This window comes from Aspergillus tubingensis (assembly GCF_013340325.1).
Source record: "Aspergillus tubingensis WU-2223L DNA, scaffold_15, whole genome shotgun sequence".
NCBI lineage: Eukaryota > Fungi > Ascomycota > Eurotiomycetes > Eurotiales > Aspergillaceae > Aspergillus > Aspergillus tubingensis.
In genome coordinates, this window is record NW_023336289.1 from 236,518 (window position 1) to 254,088 (window position 17,571).

General features: G+C 50.0%; 7 protein-coding genes across 7 annotated transcripts; 4 read left to right on the forward strand and 3 right to left on the reverse strand.

Moving 5' to 3' along the window:
* Window positions 1-136: 136 nt before the first annotated feature.
* AtWU_10907 (nuclear transport factor 2 (NTF2) domain family protein) lies at window positions 137-1,047 on the forward strand (the record flags this gene model as incomplete). Its single annotated transcript, XM_035506009.1, has 2 exons — window positions 137-280; window positions 340-1,047. The coding sequence occupies 2 exons, from the start codon at window positions 137-139 to the stop codon at window positions 1,045-1,047; spliced, it is 852 nt and encodes a 283-aa protein (XP_035361902.1).
* Window positions 1,048-2,689: 1,642 nt separating this feature from the next.
* On the forward strand, window positions 2,690-4,377 carry AtWU_10908 (MmgE/PrpD family protein; the record flags this gene model as incomplete). The annotated part of the gene is made up of 2 exons (XM_035506010.1): window positions 2,690-3,076; window positions 3,145-4,377. The coding sequence occupies 2 exons, from the start codon at window positions 2,690-2,692 to the stop codon at window positions 4,375-4,377; spliced, it is 1,620 nt and encodes a 539-aa protein (XP_035361903.1).
* Window positions 4,378-4,604: 227 nt separating this feature from the next.
* On the reverse strand, window positions 4,605-6,776 carry AtWU_10909 (Zn(II)2Cys6 transcription factor; the record flags this gene model as incomplete). The annotated part of the gene is made up of 5 exons (XM_035506011.1): window positions 4,605-5,016; window positions 5,075-5,544; window positions 5,589-5,741; window positions 5,789-6,575; window positions 6,625-6,776. 5 exons carry the CDS (start codon window positions 6,774-6,776, stop codon window positions 4,605-4,607), a joined length of 1,974 nt encoding a protein of 657 aa, XP_035361904.1.
* Window positions 6,777-7,875: 1,099 nt separating this feature from the next.
* Window positions 7,876-9,269, reverse strand: AtWU_10910 (uncharacterized protein; the record flags this gene model as incomplete). Its single annotated transcript, XM_035506012.1, has 5 exons — window positions 7,876-8,291; window positions 8,344-8,411; window positions 8,472-8,845; window positions 8,905-9,009; window positions 9,069-9,269. 5 exons carry the CDS (start codon window positions 9,267-9,269, stop codon window positions 7,876-7,878), a joined length of 1,164 nt encoding a protein of 387 aa, XP_035361905.1.
* Window positions 9,270-12,747: 3,478 nt separating this feature from the next.
* Window positions 12,748-14,088, forward strand: AtWU_10911 (rRNA-binding endoribonuclease; the record flags this gene model as incomplete). Its single annotated transcript, XM_035506013.1, has 2 exons — window positions 12,748-13,521; window positions 13,576-14,088. 2 exons carry the CDS (start codon window positions 12,748-12,750, stop codon window positions 14,086-14,088), a joined length of 1,287 nt encoding a protein of 428 aa, XP_035361906.1.
* Window positions 14,089-14,417: 329 nt separating this feature from the next.
* On the reverse strand, window positions 14,418-14,810 carry AtWU_10912 (H/ACA ribonucleoprotein complex subunit NOP10; the record flags this gene model as incomplete). Its single annotated transcript, XM_035506014.1, has 4 exons — window positions 14,418-14,440; window positions 14,499-14,551; window positions 14,625-14,739; window positions 14,798-14,810. 4 exons carry the CDS (start codon window positions 14,808-14,810, stop codon window positions 14,418-14,420), a joined length of 204 nt encoding a protein of 67 aa, XP_035361907.1.
* An 800-nt stretch (window positions 14,811-15,610) lies between these two features.
* Window positions 15,611-17,092, forward strand: sen2 (tRNA splicing endonuclease subunit SEN2; the record flags this gene model as incomplete). The annotated part of the gene is made up of 1 exon (XM_035506015.1): window positions 15,611-17,092. One exon carries the CDS (start codon window positions 15,611-15,613, stop codon window positions 17,090-17,092), a length of 1,482 nt encoding a protein of 493 aa, XP_035361908.1.
* Between the last annotated feature and the right edge of the window lie 479 nt (window positions 17,093-17,571).

Sequence of the window (17,571 nt, forward strand, 5' to 3'; positions counted from 1 at the left end):
CTTATTCGCACAAGGTTTGGCTTCAACAATCACCATGGTCAGACATGCAACTCCAATGATTTATATTCCTGTCAACCTACCTTTGAGGACACATTCTTGTCCTACAGCGACACTGCCTTACTTGCATCAAACCAAAATGTCTGGATACCAATACGCAGGTCAGGAGGTGAACTACCAACTGATCGCAGATATAGTACAACTCCTTGAAGAGAACGGTATACCATGTCTCCTAATTGGCGACTACATGTCTGAAGCCCTGGGAGCGCCTGGGCTCCGCGGCGTTAGTCAACTGCCTGATCTCATCTTTACTAGTTACAACCGACTAACCAAGCCTAACAGAACATCGAACTCGTCCTCGAAAGCCATGATATACACAGAGCAATCCGCATCCTCCGCAAAGCCAACTTTCCCGATGAGCAACCCATGTACTACACCCATCTGCTCTGTCCCTTTCCCCACATGGGACAAAGGACCTGTTCAGCCCGCGAAACGCCTTTCATCCCCTACCACTCATTCCACCTAAACGGGATTGTCTGGGGAGAAATGAACACAGTATTTCACATTGATCTCTGTCTATACGAGAAGCGATATCTCTTCTGGGACCTGCCTGAGCTCACTCTAGGAGAACTGTTCGAAGATGATCCGCATTTCATCCTCGCCAGTAATCCCCGTCTCCCTCCCCAGAAGGACAAGCAGCATTGGGGCCGGTTCCCTGATACCCTGTACCCGGTTAAGATGCCCATGCCGGTGCGATATATCGAGGCGATGATGCTTCTCACTGCCCGGGACTGGCAGATCAAGGGACATGGGTGGGCGTGGCGGGCCGAGATAGTGTATATGTGGAAGCACGTAAAAAAAGGCGTGCTAAAGGAGTTCTTTGAGTTGGATAGGTTCAAGCCGATATTTCGGTTCTGGTGGGCGGATTTGGAGACTTCGGAGACAATGCCCGGTGGAGAGGTGCTGTGTGTGCATCATCTGAGGGGGCAGTTGGTGGCGGCGGGTATGATGCCTGAGACGCCGCTTACTTGGTTGAAGACGTATGATTGATTCGGTAGTGATTGCTTGTCATATATAGTACTTGGTGTATACATAGTTTTGATGTGAATTTGATGAGAGTACAAGTTGGAGCATTCTACCTTTCATGAGTGAGAGCAGTGAGTCAGCAAAACGGCTTGTGCTTGCTCTACTTACTGCAGAGTAACACATTGAGCTGGTTAAAGCTCCAAGCCAAGTAGAGCTGCTAGTGTAGCAAAGGATTACTCCAAGGCAAGGGAGTGACACGGGAAATCCTCTCCTACCAACAGACTTACTTGGTTGTCTCATGATCACTATTCCCTCCACTCCTCTCCATGATATCTCCTCTTCAACATGGAAGAATTAACAACACCATATCTGCAATATACCGAATAGGACCACCAGTGAGTAGCACATACTCCATCTAGTAGAAATCAGATTATAAATAGCCATCTCATCACCACAATCTTGACACTGGAGACCATTCTCTAACTGTGGCGCAATCGGTGGGTAGACATGGAAGGGCTCAGCTGCGATGGCGACAATACATTCTGCGATAATCTAGATATTCAAGTCACGCCAGGCCGTCATGAGGGCTTCACTAGTCTGTATCCTGAAGAGACGTGGTCTCACACTTATCAGTACGAATTGCTCACGGACATTGAGAGCTGAGATAGTGGAAAGGCTGATTCGGTGATAACATAGGGTTGAACATAGCAAGACAGCAGATTATGTAACTAACTCAACCTTAAATACGAACGGTAATCAAAGCAAGGCATGAATCCTACTACACTAGACGATACGACCAACAGGAAGTAGTCGAATAGAATAGATTATTTCCCCAAGAAGGCAATTGATTGCCTCCATTCATGACATACGTCATACGCGAGTCCGAGACTATAATAATCCACCACTATACATTATAGATAAGGCCCAAGCGTAAGCCCTCATTCCCACCCCACCTTCTATATGTCCTCTTCTCTATAGCACAATAGCGCCGATTACCCGGTCTGCTTACTGCTTACTGCCTACTGCTTACTTACTTTCCATCCCACACAACCAACCGATCGATCGACAGAAGGAAGTAATTCAGCGATGCAATGCATACAGACAACACCACTCATGACATAAATCAATATCCCAAAAAAATTCTATATACAGTTCACCATCACATGCTCCGTTACCAAGATCACCAGACCCCTGAGAGCCAAAAGTAAAAGGAAACCAGACTAACACGAAAATCGGCTCTCGGAACCCGGTCGGCCCAGCCTATAATCGACTGGTATTGTTAACACCCCCGAAATCCTCCTCTTATCCGACTGGAGGAGCATTAGACTACTTTCTAGGCGTCCAACTAGCTTCCTTCCTGCATTACCGGGACCAATCATTTCATAGTTTGGATATTGAGTGAGGGGGCTTGTGTGGGATACTAACTGGTTTGTTAGTAGGTGTTATGATGGTAGTAGTAGAACAGGTAGTAGGTAGTGGTAGGGCAGGCAAGGTACACCGACGTTGTCCGTTGGTGATTGCTTGTCTCGTGTTACTTGTTTGGATGACGTTCTCTCTGCGTGTCTTTGGGGTTATAAATAGGGTGTCGAATATCTGGGAGATAGGTCATTCTTTCTCAATCAATCAATCAAGAATTATTTTAGGATTTTTCTGTACTACATTAAATATGGTCGCCATCACTGCTAAATCTGAAGCAGCTTCTGCTACTTCGCCCATCCCTACCACCAATACTACCCTCAACGGGGTAGATGGTCCAAAAGAGAAAGAAAAAGACCTTCAACCCCAAGAAAAAGAGGAAGTAACAACAGCAGAGGAGAAAGATACCAAAGCATATAACTCCTCCAACGGCGTCACCAGCCAACTCTGCACTTGGATCGCCTCCCTCCAGCTAGAAGATATTCCAGACTCCGTCCGCACCCGCGCCAAGTACCTCTTTCTCGATGGCATCGCCTGCGCACTCGTCGGTGCGCGCGTCCCATGGTCGCAGAAGGCTTTTGATGCGATGGCTGTCTTCGAGGAGAAGGGGAAGCATGTGGTTATTGGGTATGAAGAGGTAGGCCTTCCTTTCTCCTAATTTTACTTTCCAGTACATATTGATATGTTACTAATCTATAATGACAGCGTCTCGGTGCCATCGCCGCGGCAACCCTCAACGGCTCCTGGATCCAAGCTTGCGAAGTAGATGACTACCACAGCGTGGCGCCCCTACACTCGCAAGCCGTGGTCATCCCTCCTCTCTTCGCGGCCGCCGTCAGTGCACGGGACCATCCGACTGCTCCGCGCATCATCGACGGGCGAGCCCTCCTTCTCGCCTCGGTGGTAGGGTTCGAAGTTGGTCCGCGCGTGGGCATGGCGCTGCACGGCACCGAGATGCTCGCGAAGGGATGGCACTGCGGGTCCGTATTTGGTGGACCCGCTGCCGCAGGCAGTTCCGCAAAACTACTCGGTTTGTCGGCGGGTCAAGTCGAAGACGCGATCGGAGTAGCAGCGACACAAGCATGCGGACTCATGGCGGCGCAGTACGACGGGATGGTGAAGCGGATGCATCATGGTTTCGCGGCAAGGAATGGGCTGTTGGGCACGATGTTAGCGTGGGGAGGATACGAAGGTATCAAGAAAGTGTTCGAGCGGCCGTATGGAGGTTTTCTGGCGATGTTTGGACTGGGATCGAAGCATACACCTAGTTCTAAGCCGGAGGAAGTGGCGAAGGATTTGGGGACGTTTTGGCATACGGCGGAGTGGATTCGGTTGAAGTTGCATGCGTGCTGTGGGGGAATTCATGGCACCATTGAGTGTTTGGCGGAGATGCAGGAGATGTATCCGGAGCGATTTGGACGGGATAAATTAGGGGAGATCAAGGAGATTCGGATCCAGCTGAGTGATGCGGTGTTTCATCATTGTGGATGGGCACCGGAGACGAGGCCGTTGACGCCGACGGGGGCGCAGATGAATACGGCGTTTGTGGCGGCGTCGCAGTTGGTGGATGGACAGGTGTTGTTGGAGCAGTTCTCGTCGGGAAAGTTGGATCGGGATGAGGTTTGGGAATTGATTGGAAAGACGAGTTGTGTGCATACGGCGGAGTTGGACAAGCCGAATATTGGGTGCGGTGCGTTGATCTCCATCACGTTTGCGGATGGTAGTCAGGTTCAGCATTCGTTGTTGAAGCCGAAGGGGGTGGATGAACCCATTTCGAATGAGGAGATCTTGGAGAAGTTTCGTCGGTTGACGGGCGGGTTGATTGGGGTGGAGAGGCAGGAGAAGATTGAAAAGGCTGTGCTGGGGATGGAGGAGTTGCAGGATGTGGATGAATTGATTGAGTTGCTGAGTGTGAATGTGGCCAATCCGTTGCAGTAGTGAACTAGTCATCTGTTTTGATTTGTAGGGGCGTTGGTTGTGATGGGATATTTCATTCATGAATTAACAAGTCATTCAACATGGTCAGGATCATACTTGTGAGCCAGTAGTCATTCTAAACTGTGTACAGAAAAGCGAAGAGTGCTGTAGGGTTATCTGTCTTCCATAGAAAAGAGTCTGTTGAAGACTACTCAAGTAATGCCTAGCATATAATTACAGAAAATCATTTAACACCACACATCATCGTATCTATGGTAGCTACCATGCCCATCCATCATCATTCCGAAATCATTACCCCAGACACTTGTGCCGCCATAGTCAACGCAATAGCTATTCGGTGTTGATGGTTTCTGTTCACAGCTTGATTCGGAACCATGCGGTGTTGTTGTTTGTGCTTGAAGACGCCGGTTCTGCTGAAGAATCGAAGTAACAATCTGACTACATAGCTGAGATATAGAGCGGATAGTTTCGGCATGAGAGCCTTCACAAGCGTTTGTAGCAAGACACTCTGCACGTTTGGCGAAGAAAACAAGGGCGTTGACGTCGGAAGTCACGACAGCTGGGCTGTCATTATCTTCGGGGTTGAGGAGATGGATGTAGATTTCGAGGAAGGGGACAATGGGGTAACGTAGCAGGATGCTGGCAAACAATCTGTATCAGTTCTCTGACTGGAAAAGTAATGAGGAGAACCATTTACCTTTCAAACATGGAGAAGCCGGAAATGCTGTCGCCCGGATGGTAGCTCTCACACAGTTCCTGAAGAAGCTGCAACCCCGTGCGAGCATGCTCAAGTCGAGCTTGGCGACTCTCCAAAGCAGGTATGCAGCGCTGCACTAACACATGGCAGATGCAGAGGGCGTATCGGAGTTCGATGGCCTGCTGTGCAGTAGTGGTGGTGCTGGCTGGGGGGTAGAGAATGTGACTGTGCTGGGTGGTCCAGTCGTTGAGGCGTCGAACAAGCTTATAGGCACGCCGCCTCAGGCATTTCCGACTGACGCGCGGAATACTGGCGTAAAGACTGCGAGAGATTCTTTCCTGAATCCGAGCGAGGGAGATGCGCGCATCGAATTGATCGCTGAGTAGCATGCCGGAGCTGGTGGGAAGCGGGAGACCAATGTCATAGGATGGCAAGAGGCATGGTGTGCCGATGATTAGGGATATGTGTTTCTTGTTCAATTAGCGGAGAACAGAAAAGGTGATGACGAACTCACATCTATAATGAAGAGAGACCAGAACAGATTCCGACCCTCAGCGCATGGCTTGCCCTTGCTCCGGTGTAATCCCATCGATTTGGCGAGCTCACAGGCTTGGGTAAAGAGTGCCTCGAACATAGTGAATTGCAAGTACTTGAGAGCAAACAAAGCCTGCATCAACCTTTAGTTGGGTTCATATAAATGTAGATCTGTCATACCAGGCTCAAGAGGGCTTGCACATTTGCCATACGCGGTTCTAGTAAGATTTGGAAATTGTTGAAGCATTGCCGGATGTTCTGCAATAGGTAAGTGATAAGGCCCGCTTCTAGAGGTATCATGCCTGTCTTCTTCGCTGCGGTGGACTTTCCTTCCAATGTCTGAAGGAGGATGCTGTTGAGCGATACAATCCAGGCTGGATCAGGAACGTCCATGGTTTCGTACTGAGTCCGCATGGCCGTCAGAACGCTCTGTCGGTCGTATATGGGGAGCAACGGATTGAGCTCGGTAAAGTATGTGTCGATGAAGGTTTCCAGAAAGGCTCGTGGTGGAAGACGGGACGGCTGGTCATCATATTGGGGAAAATCCAACAGTGGAGGTTTGTCCTTGGCCAGCCTTTGAAAGAGTGCACTCAGCCTGGCAATCTGAGCTTGCAGCAGCGAGCCAGAGGTAGAGGGGGCTTCAATTGATAACCCGGGGCTGTTTGATGGTGGCAATGACAAGGCAAACTGGTCACCAGCAGCTTGAGCTTCAGTATAAATTGAGCTCGATTGCTCGTACCCATCACCCCCCAAAGGCTCAGCAACCAATTTATCTGTCTGGCTTTCCTCGGATGTACTGAAATTGCTACATAATCCCCAGACACTCGATCGTCGGGAGTTTGGGCTGTAATAGGTGGTCGAGAAATTGCTGAGAGGCGAGGTGGAGGCTTGTACGCTAGATGAAAATCGAACAAGGGCTTCTTCAAATCGTTGCAAACGAATTGCGAGTGATTGAACATCATTTACTCTGCAACCAAGTCAGCCACAATAATCAGACTTTCCAGGATGAGACAGACAGCTTCTTGGTATGATCAATCCGCTTCCCCTTGATGTATTGACAGACCAACCCTGACTTGCGGCAACTAGAGCACAAGGGCGATTTCCTGTCGCATCGAACCTTACGAATCCGACATTCGTTGCAAGCATGCTCAGGGGCCGAGGGTTTCATGTTCCTCCCAATTTTCATGTCTGTGTTCCAGTGTCGTCCACCGAGAAAAGCAACAATGTATGTTGTGGGCAAAAAATTGTCCTCTGTCAACGAAAGACAAAGGAACCAGGCAGGAGGTAGGGCCTCGCCCCGTATATTCGTCATAGAGAATCCATCTACGTTCAGCGCCACACTTGGTCTCCATCATTGCATTTAATTTTACCAAGATAATGCAAGTGCTCAGAAAGCACCTACCATGTTATGCATAGGAAGGATGACGATCTAACCTAAAGAAGCACTCAATCTAGATCCTACCGGGCCAACATCAGACCTAGCCGTCTGTGCATTATACACAGGATCAATGACACAAATAGAGCGTCAGCGATTCTTAATCCTATCAAGGCAGGCATAGTATCTACCGGTCGTTAGCTCGGTATCGAAGCCTGAAGCCGGCAATAGGCCAGACGTGGTGGCCCATGCTACGGGCCGACGGACTATAATCTTACCTCAGATCATGAACTAGGATCTTGCCGAAACACCGATTGAAAAATGTCGGGATAAAATGATAACCGTTTCGGTTCAGTTTTGAGGCCTTCAACTTGCTAGATTACTGTTTTATAGTGTTGCGCCGGGTGCTGGTTTGCGGGAATGAGAGAGAAAGGTCGTCTGCAAGCAAGTCACTGCTGCACATTCTGTGACTTATCCGCACTGTGGAATCATCGAAAAGAATCTTCAGTCTCACTGATAATTGCCGAGGCCCGAAGATGGCAGGATCGCTCACCATTTCAGTGGGTCATGATTCTTAGGCCGCTGCGGCGCTTCGCCGGTAGTGGAGGGCCGACTGGGGATTGCTTGCCGATTAGGGCTAGCTGCCATACCCCGCTTGGCCTTATCATGAAGGAATGCACGGGGGCCTGACACAAAGAATAGTATAGTATATATATAACTTGGTCGAACAAGGCAACAGCCAGTAGATACATCGGCAGAGGTATAGACAGAAAGGAAACACACGCTTAAAGAACGAAATGGTAACAATAGCTCCTATAATATATTAGCAGTAAGAATGACATCAACATATTGCGACTCCTATTGGCCTGGTCGACTGCTCATTGTACGCTGTTCACGATGATGACGGCGATGCGATGTCTGATCGCAAATCCTTCCCCGTCACTGAATCGCGGAGACCGGCCGAATTATTGGTCTCTCGCACCATAAGCTTTCCTTTTCCCCCAAGTTCATGTCCCGGGACAAGTGTAAGATATCTGTCCGAGTCTCCCGTGCAATGAGCGTACTCCAGATTATCCATGTGTGTGGTAATCGTAGTCGTCACCGTGCCTGTGCCATTCCAGAACGTTGGCGGTTGGCTTTGCGACGAGGGCGCATGTGCGTAGCCGTACGCATGGCCTCCACCGCTTAGAGTCGAGAGGAAGTGTGGAAGGAGTCGCGAAATGAGAGGCCGGAGGGTAGGCAGGCAAGCACAGATTATCCCCGTGTTGCATTCAATTGCAGACCAGGATGCAGCACCGACATTGTCGTCTAAGTACTCTGTTAGTCACAAGCCGCGTGGTGCACTAGAGGGACGACTTACAAGTAGGGTCGGTAGAGTCGGAAATCTTCTTCAAGGAAACCAACCGGCAAACACTAGTTACGCAGACACTAGATACAGCGTTAGTAAGATTCCATTGCTAACAGTGCGTGGGTAACCGGAACACTCACAATCCACCCAGAGCAAAAATTGAAATCAAGGCCATTTTCTGCCTCTGCGGCAATTCAAGCCCCGACAAGGCTGGGATTGGTATCAACAAAATCACGATATCGGTAGCGATGTGCATGGACGCGTTCGAGAACCACAGTCCCTCCATGCTCAGACAGTATCCCGGAATAGTTGGGTTCCAAAATTTGGCGACGGGGATGCAATTGAGGAAAGCACTGAGAACCGCCCATGATCCGTAGGTAGCAAGCACGCCGATCATAATCCAGGAAATGCGCCGCATGCGCCGGGTTGGGAACACGCGGAAATACTGCATTAGAATTGACGCTTTGGCAAGCAGCAATGCAGCATTGTAGAATGGAATGGTAAGCCAGAATGCCTGATCGACCAGCTTATGTTAACACCAAGCCGCGCATGCTGTATAAGTTATTAGCTTACCTTCATCTGTTTTAACAGGACTGATGGCGGGATGTGTGCCTCATGCATGCCCATCCCATTCAGGGCCTCCACGACGAATAGACCCATAAAGACATAGGACAATGTCTTACCAGTCCCGGTAGTTAGCAACTTGTTGTTTTCCTGTCAGAGATTCATGCACCTACCAAGGCCAGCAATATCATCCAGTCGTTTGGCTCCATGCGGTGCATCAACTTGGTGCGCGTGTAAATACGAGCAGCAACACAACATGTTGCTAGACTGGTAAACACAACACTAACAGCTAACGCTCGACCCCCTCGGGGTGACACGTATGATCCATGGGCACCATCGTCCGTTCGGGCGAAATGAGTGTGAAAGTCCATCATGGTCGCATTCAAAATAATCGTTCCGTGGGAGCACTTAGACGAGGTTTGGTTTCTCGGTGTTCCAGAGACAAGTCGGGCTGAACAAGGGTACAATGTGGCCGAGGGTTCACGAGTACACGGGCCTCTGTGTACAGAGACCAGCAACGTTACTCATATAAAACCTGGGGTCCGACTGACCCCCCAATGAGCGAAAGGAGCACTGTTCCGCGTGTCACTGTGAGGGGGACACTCGCAGGGGAAGGGGGAAAAGATGGGGATATAAACGTTTTGCGCTTGCTAAGACCCAGTAACGGCTCTGTCTGACTAGAAGGATGCGAATAGACCAATGGTACCGAGCCCGTGAAGATCCTCAGTCATGTCTAATTGCTGCTCCGGATTCACGGACCGACCCTAGGACAGGAGCTGGGCCCAATGGGTGTGTGGTGCAGAAAGGGAGGGCAGGAAAAGCAAGCAAGGGAGGAGACAAATAAGCAAATGATAGAGAGCAGCCACAATGTGGTCCTGGCACAAACTCAGGTTGATAGATGGGTAAAGGCAACAAAAAGGTACATTTGGTGCCTCGCGCGATTTCTTTTTCTGGTTTTTCTTGCAGCCATTGTGCGTAGGTTTTGCGGAGAGTGACTGGAGAGGTCTCTATGCATAGCAGAGGCCTAAGCGACATGTTCCAGCCCTGTGGTGTCGCTAGGGTTATGGATACTGTCGATGATGATCAGCCATTGACTGCATCCGCGGTCACTGAAAAAAATACCGCCCAGTTTGGTCTGTCAAAGACAAAAGTGGAGAGACGGTGGATCGACGGTGTATCCAAAACTCTCATCTGGTTGGATGCATACATGGATTGTTCTATGCGTCTGCGGAGGCACTTGCATACGACTGGCGTGCGTACGAAGTACATTGTGCGTAGAGCTGTCTGTCTGTCTCGAACCTGACGAATCTTGACGGGCTGGATGACAGTCTGCCCAGCCAGCAGATCGTGGAGCCCACGACTCCTTGCCCTGGGACTGGGGCCGGAGCTGTCATTAAGCCATGCCACAGCGCAGAGGCCAGGTAAGCTGCAAGAATCAATTATCTCCGAGTCTGTCCTTTCCACAGTGCCTGCAAATGGCCTGTGCCCCTAAATGACATCGGGTGACTCTCTGTTTTCCCCCTAAGAGGCTTTTCTGGGTAATGTTTTACAGGGAAGGGATCAATCAAAATCAGTCCTGCCACAGGTCCTACACAGGGGCAGGGATGAGCAGAGTAAGGGATGCAGAGGGCTGTCATACTTTCTCCCCTATCGATACCTCCATAAATCTCAAAATGATTGATTCATTCCTGGATAAGCACTTGACCTTGTGAGGGGGGAGGCATTATCCGTTATCAAAAGTACTTCTGGGTGCGCCAGCTGGCCGATGCGACCTGTCATTTCCTTCTTTGGGAATTTCATGGCATGATTTCCGGGGCCTTAAACAGAGCCACATTGAATAACGGACATGCAGGGGGGCAAAGTACCGTACAGGCGGAAATTCGCGTCTCTATCTACAGCCCGTGAGGAGACTCGACGGATAGGCCATCAATTTTGTCAAACAATGCTGATTGATCAGTAGGGTGCTGGCGTTGGTGCGGTTATTTGACTGAAACGCCCGGCGTGGAAAAGAAAGGCGATGTATCACATCCGACTAGGCGCGCCGGGACCTTCCTCCGGGTTGGCCAAAAACAGCCAACCGCAGACGAAACTTGAGTCCGCTCATTTAATTATTGTCTATTGATCTTTAGAATTGGATGATTATCGGTCCATTGTCGGTTGGCCATAGCGTGCATTTGTTTTTTTTTAGGAGGAAAGCAGCATTTGGTGCTGCGCTTTCGGCTTTGGTAACCCTCACTCGTCGCCACCGCACTGATAGTTCCACGCAGAGCCATATCCATTGGTCGATCAGTACGCCTGCATTCTGGATTGGCCGAAGTGGAGTGTGCGTCAAGATCTCCTACCAGCCATCAGGAGTTGGGTAACACAATCGTGGGACTCATCTACTCCCAATTATATATCTCGGGAATCATACCCGTAGCGACCCGGTCAAAGAATCACCAAGATTACTACCGAAGACCTTTTCTTGATCCATTGAGTGGTTTGATAGTGTTCATGAACTGGTGGTAAATATGGAGATTTCATCGCCTGAGTTTGACTGTATGGAGACGAGGCAGCCGGGTTGCCTTCTACCCAGAGAGCCAGCGTCTGGACAGGTCGAGCGCAGCGATTTTCTATATATAACCATTATTAGGAATTCTGCCATGCATCGAATAGAGCGTATAGCATGGACCATAAGATGATCAAAGTCCACACGTGGACTCACACACATACCCTCTCCATTTCTTGTCGTTCTTGCTTGCGTGTCTACTCAAAATTCGTGTTGCTCGGCGATGGTGACTGAAAAGTTCTTCCAGTTGAAGTGTCAGCTGGCATTTGCGCGCCACCGTTATGGCAAAGCCAATCAAACACGACAAAATAACCCAAAATTTTGAAGTGCCAATTGCTTTGATATCTGTGAGCCTGCACGATATCCATAGATCCCCGTCACATACAGTAGCTTCTGAATCGGATTGAAAACATCCGCGGTACGGAATACCTGTCAGCAAAAATCCACCGGACGAACGGCCTATCAGTCTGTTGATTCCATGGATACCTGCATTAGTGTGAAGATAGCTAGACGCATGTCCAGGGTACTGTTCGCACTTCTGCAGTCAGACGGAGTACTCCGTACAGGCACCTCCATTCAGAATCCGCAAACTGACTGTGTGCAGGTCGAGACGAAGAATGAGTCAATTGTATGCAAGTACTTTTGGCAAGTGGACTCACCGTGGCCTTGCTCGGTTGATGCTAGTCGCCATCATTCATTTTGCTAAGGACTGAACACGCACTCCTTTCATTTTTCGCGCGGAGAGCTCGGCATCCTGATGGTACCATGCGAAATTAATGAGATTCTCGTGATGCTTCTAATCCCCTCGATTGCTAGTTTTTTTCAATTTCCGAGGAATGCGTGGTTTGAGAAGGCTACTGTACTCGTACTTTGGATGACTCTGATGGATCAGGGACGGGGCCTTCTGCATAAGAATGACCTGTCATTGCCATGTGATTTGAAATACATAGACTTTGTCTGTGGATGTCCAGATGACAGACAGACCACGATAGTGGCTTTTCGAGGGAATCTGTCAGAATATTCTGAATCTTCCGGGACGATGGATCAGACAGAGGAATTCCGGCTTGTTTACTATGGCACTGACCAGTTGTCGCGCGAGTGATGGTGAGAAAGTCGGAAGAGTCTCGATAAGCGGGCGCTAAGATAAGGAACGATGCACAGACCAACTGAAAATCCCATCCGAGGAATTTCCATCCAACCATTGCGGCCCAAGAGTCAATCAATACACTTTACTCCTACATTGGGTTTTCATTCACAAAATTCATTATACGGTCGCAGAGATACTAACATCATCCACCGCCAAAATGACGGACTCTGCATCGCCTGCGAAGCCCGTCCACACCATCGTTCTTGACGCCGGTCCCATCTTGAAGAATACCCCGCCGCTATCCACGCTGCTCGCACAATGCGAAGAACTCCTCATCACCCCCTCCGTCGTCAGCGAAATCCGTGACCCTGACGCCCGCCAGCGTGTGGAGACACTCTACCTCCCCTTCTTGAAGCAGCGCACACCATCCCCGAAAAGCGTCAGTGTCCTGAGCGAATTTGCACGCAAGACTGGTGATCGGGCTGTCCTGAGTAAAACGGATATTGAGGTTCTGGCGCTTGCATACGAGATTGAATGCGAGCGGAACGGTGGTGATTGGAGACTGAGAAGTGTTCCGGGGCAGAAACAGGTGAACGGAAAGCCACCCGTGAAGGAGGAGAAGGCCGAAGAGAAGGGAGAGGAGGCTAAGGATGAGACTGAGGGCGAGACCACCCAAAAGGAAGAGAACAAAGACGAGGGTGCTGAGGTGGATGCCGTTGCGGAAGATCTGAAGAACGCAAGCTTGGGAGAGGAGACCAGCACACAGGAGACCGCGGTGCAAGATGCCCCTGTAGAGGCCCAGACGGAGGAACCGACTCCTCAGGACGCCGACGACGCCCAAGAGGAGGAAGATGATGGCGATGATTCGGATGGTGGCTGGATCACGCCCTCCAACTTGAAGAAGCGGCAGGCCCGCGATGAGGCTAGTTCTGCGGCTGCGGCGCCGGAACCCAAGGTGATGCAGGTTGCCACCATGACTACCGATTTTGCGGTATGCTTTCAACTCTCACTCCGATGACTATATTCCATACTAACTAGGATACAGTGTCAAAACGTGCTGCTACAGATGAACTTGAACTTGCTCTCCACTTCCACCCTGCAGCGAATTCGCCATCTGAAGTCTTTCATCAAGCGGTGCCATGCCTGTTTCTTCACCACCAAAGACATGAACAAGCAGTTTTGTCCCCGCTGCGGCAAAGACACGCTTACCCGCGTCTCCTGCACGACTGATGCGAATGGACAGTTCAAGATGCACCTGAAAAAGAACATGCAGTGGAACAACCGCGGCAACCGTTTCAGTGTCCCCAAGCCCGTCCACGGCACTTCTAACGGAAAGTGGAAGGGAGGTGGTGGTAAGGGTGGCTGGGGTACCGAATTAATTCTGGCGGAAGACCAGAAGGAGTATGTTCGAGCCACCGCAGAGCAGAGCCGTAGAATGCGCAAGGAGCACGACCTCATGGACGAGGACTACCTCCCAAGCATCCTGACTGGAGAGCGGAACAGGAACGGTCGGGTCCGTGTGGGAGCTGGCAGGAATGTCAACTCGAGGAAGCGGTAATGGCATGGCTTCTCGTCTTTTTGCATCAGTCTGGGTTGGCGTCTGGCTTAAAAGTTAATGGCTGCACCTTTGGTCTATTTCTGTGATGGATTATGATGAACGGCTCGTGATCAACGGATTTATAGAGCATACACATATAGCATATGCTAGGTAACGAATATAGAGCAAATTCTTGGATGGTATATTTTGCACACTAAGATACCGGCCATGGGCACCGCACAGAAACCGAACAAAAGTTTCTCATCGTCCAAAGACCATAGATAACACCATTCGCCATAAATGATTCAAAGCACCTTTTGTATCTCAATCATGTTTTCCCGTCAACCCGTTTACAGCTTAGCAGCCTCCTTGTCTGTAGTCTGTCGTCAGCCATGTCCACCATGTTGGGAATCGTACTCGGGGTTTCATACCGACTTGCTGGGTCAGAAGGAGACCGTATCTCTTCTTGAGGGTCACACGGTGACTAGATAGCCGATATCATTAGTCCTGACTCTCTCTCCAATGTGCCTAAATACCGTTGGCGAAAAGGAACCTACCGGGAGTACTTGTCATCGGGAGAGAAACGGGCGGGGTGAGCGCTCTTGGTAACGCGACCATCCTCGGTGACCTTCTTCAGGGTGTAAACCCGCTTGCCATCAGGGCCCAGAGAGTCTTTGTGCATTCGTTAGTTATGACCGATCGAGGGGAGTCCGACTGCGGAGAAACATACACATAAGATGCATCCTGTAGAACTTCAGTCAGTACGAGCGAGTAGCATTGAATTAAACTGAAGACAGACTCACTTGAAAGATTAGATCTGTTAGTCGACTGAAACACGAAAGAGAGGTGCTGGGTGGTGAACGAGTGCGTTTATCGATGCCAAACCGCTGGACTTGAACTTCGGCGATACGCAGGAAATTTTTGGCGGAGCGAACGGGGCACGGGCCAAGGGCCAGCTTAGTCACGCGCGGTCCCATTTAAGGCTGCCCAAGCGAGCTCCAAACAACTTTTTTCTTCCTTCCGCAAACCATCCCATCGCACTTCGGGCAGGATGAGGGAATATTGAGGATGTTGATGATGATAATGCGCATCCATTCCCGTCTTGCATAATGACTCTGGGATCCTTTCGCTAATTGATATTTTGTATTTCTAAGATACACTACATCGCATCACGAGGGACAAAGCTGCCTCTCGTGTAATGGCTTGACCAACCCCAGATCTTGCACAGGATTTCGGGTAAGCTTCAGCCAGCAGCCTTGTCGGTCTTGCTGGAAGGATTTTTGCTTTCATTGTTTTCTCCGGTGATGATGACATACCTAAGCTTAGGCAATGGCAACCTTGATTTCTCGCTGTTGTCAGTGAAGGCTTTGTATTGACTACAACGGTATCTGAGGAGAAACACAACAATGATTCTGATTACTTCTGTCGGGGTTGGCGATGGCGGCTACATTCCAGCTTGTAACTGAAGAGTTTCTTGCTGACTCTTCCCTGTAGTTAGAATCGAATATCTATCCAATTGAGCTTATAAGAATTACTGTTAAATATGGCTTCCAATACAATTCCTAGTCCTGCTTCGGAGACAGCTGCTCCTGGCAAGTCCGACTCTTCTCAAAAAAACAATGCTGCCTCCCCAGCTCGTCGTTCGCGGCCTCCAAGGCCCAACTACCGACACATCCATCGCTTCCCCTTCCCGGTTGAGGTGCATCCTCTCCCTCCTCTCATCCCCCATAACCCTCTCTCGCTCGTCAGTGTACTGCTTTCCTACCTGACGTACTTTATTTCTCCCCCTCACCAGGAAATCTACTCTGCCTACTTTGACTCTGCCACATCCTCGGTCCATGTCACAGACCCTAAGGCTATAAAGGCGCTATGGGAGATGGGTTTCTTTGGTAAGGGAACCCTGAGTCGAAGTGAGCCGAGCTGGCTTGAGCGTGAGAAGAAGAGACGAGGTCTACTTGGGGGAATGACTAGCGAAGAGGTTACACGACAGCGGCGGACGGAACGCCGCGAGTTGAAACTGGAGCGCGCGAGGATGGAAAAGCTTGCCATTGAGGAGAGACTCAAGGCCGAAGCGGCTGCCAGGGACGGCACCGCGACGTCAAACGAGCAGTCATCCCTCTCACCCACTCCGAACAGTGGCTCTGAAGGCGCATTATCAACTACGGAGAAATTCTCCCTAAGGAAAGCACGGGAAGCCAGGGAAGCCAAGCTCCTTGAGTCACAACGTTCAGTATCACAAGACGGCAATGCACGCACCCCTAACTCCGCCGGAAAGCGGTCACCTAGTGGCAGCAAAACTGTGCGGTTTTCTCCGGTTGTTCAAGCCAAGGAGTTTGCTTCTGATTCGGCTATCTTGAGCTTGCCAGAAACACCTGCGGATGGAAAGGCGGACGGGCGTAAGGCAGATGAGGAGCCGGAATTGGAAAATGAAGAGCATCTTCAATTATCTAACGAAGAGGCCTTCTTTCTTGCATATGGGCTGGGTGTCTTGCGTGTTCGCGATGATACTCGCAAATCCGAGATTCCTACATCTTCTCTGCTGCCATTATTATGTCGACACTCCTACTTCCCTCCTAGAGCCCCGTCAGTGGATCTCACGCCGGACGACCCATTCATGATATCATATGTTGTGTACCACCATTTCCGTTCTTTGGGTTGGGTTGTGCGCTCCGGAGTGAAGTTCGGTGTGGACTACATCCTCTACAACCGTGGTCCGGTCTTCTCACATGCTGAGTTTGCTGTCGTGGTCGTCCCATCCTATGGCCATGGCTACTGGTCTGAAACGGCCGAGCGCAAGGCCCAGTGTGAGGAGAAGACAGCGCGCAGTTGGTGGTGGCTGCATTGTGTCAATCGAGTCCAGGCCCAGGTGAAGAAGAGTTTGGTGGTATGCTATGTGGAAGTCCCTCCACCAACGTCTTACGAGCTTGATACTCCCTCGGAAGAGGATATTGGCTCGATGTTGGCTCGTTATCAAGTCCGGGAAATGGTTATTCGAAGATGGGTCCCCAATCGGACCCGGGACTAGAATGAGTGCATTATCTAGTTTCTGTGTACTATATGCATCGTGCTGTTCGAGCGTTTGGGTTTTCTTTTGGCAGGACGTAAAGCACTTTACTCATTGTAACCATATGTAACCCTGCTCCTCTCACAAACCATTATGGTTGGCATTGTTGATCACGATATTCTGGTGTGAAGAATGCAACATTGACCTCCTGCGCTCCTTATATAGTACTAATTATCCATAATAATTTCTTTATATACTTGCCTCTGCTCATCCTCTCGTTCTATAGATGGATTGTAGATCGTCTTTGGCTTGTCGACTCGGACAGGCTAAACCAATAGTGGTAATATTGAGATATCACGTGAGTGACGCGTTTCGCGTTTTGCATTTTACGGTATTCCGTCCATTTGGAAAGAGCACGAGAACAGTTGAGGAAGCCGAGTGGTGAAAGTGTTCGTGGGTTTGGGGCGCCAGACACCTCGGCAATGAGCCATCACTTGTGC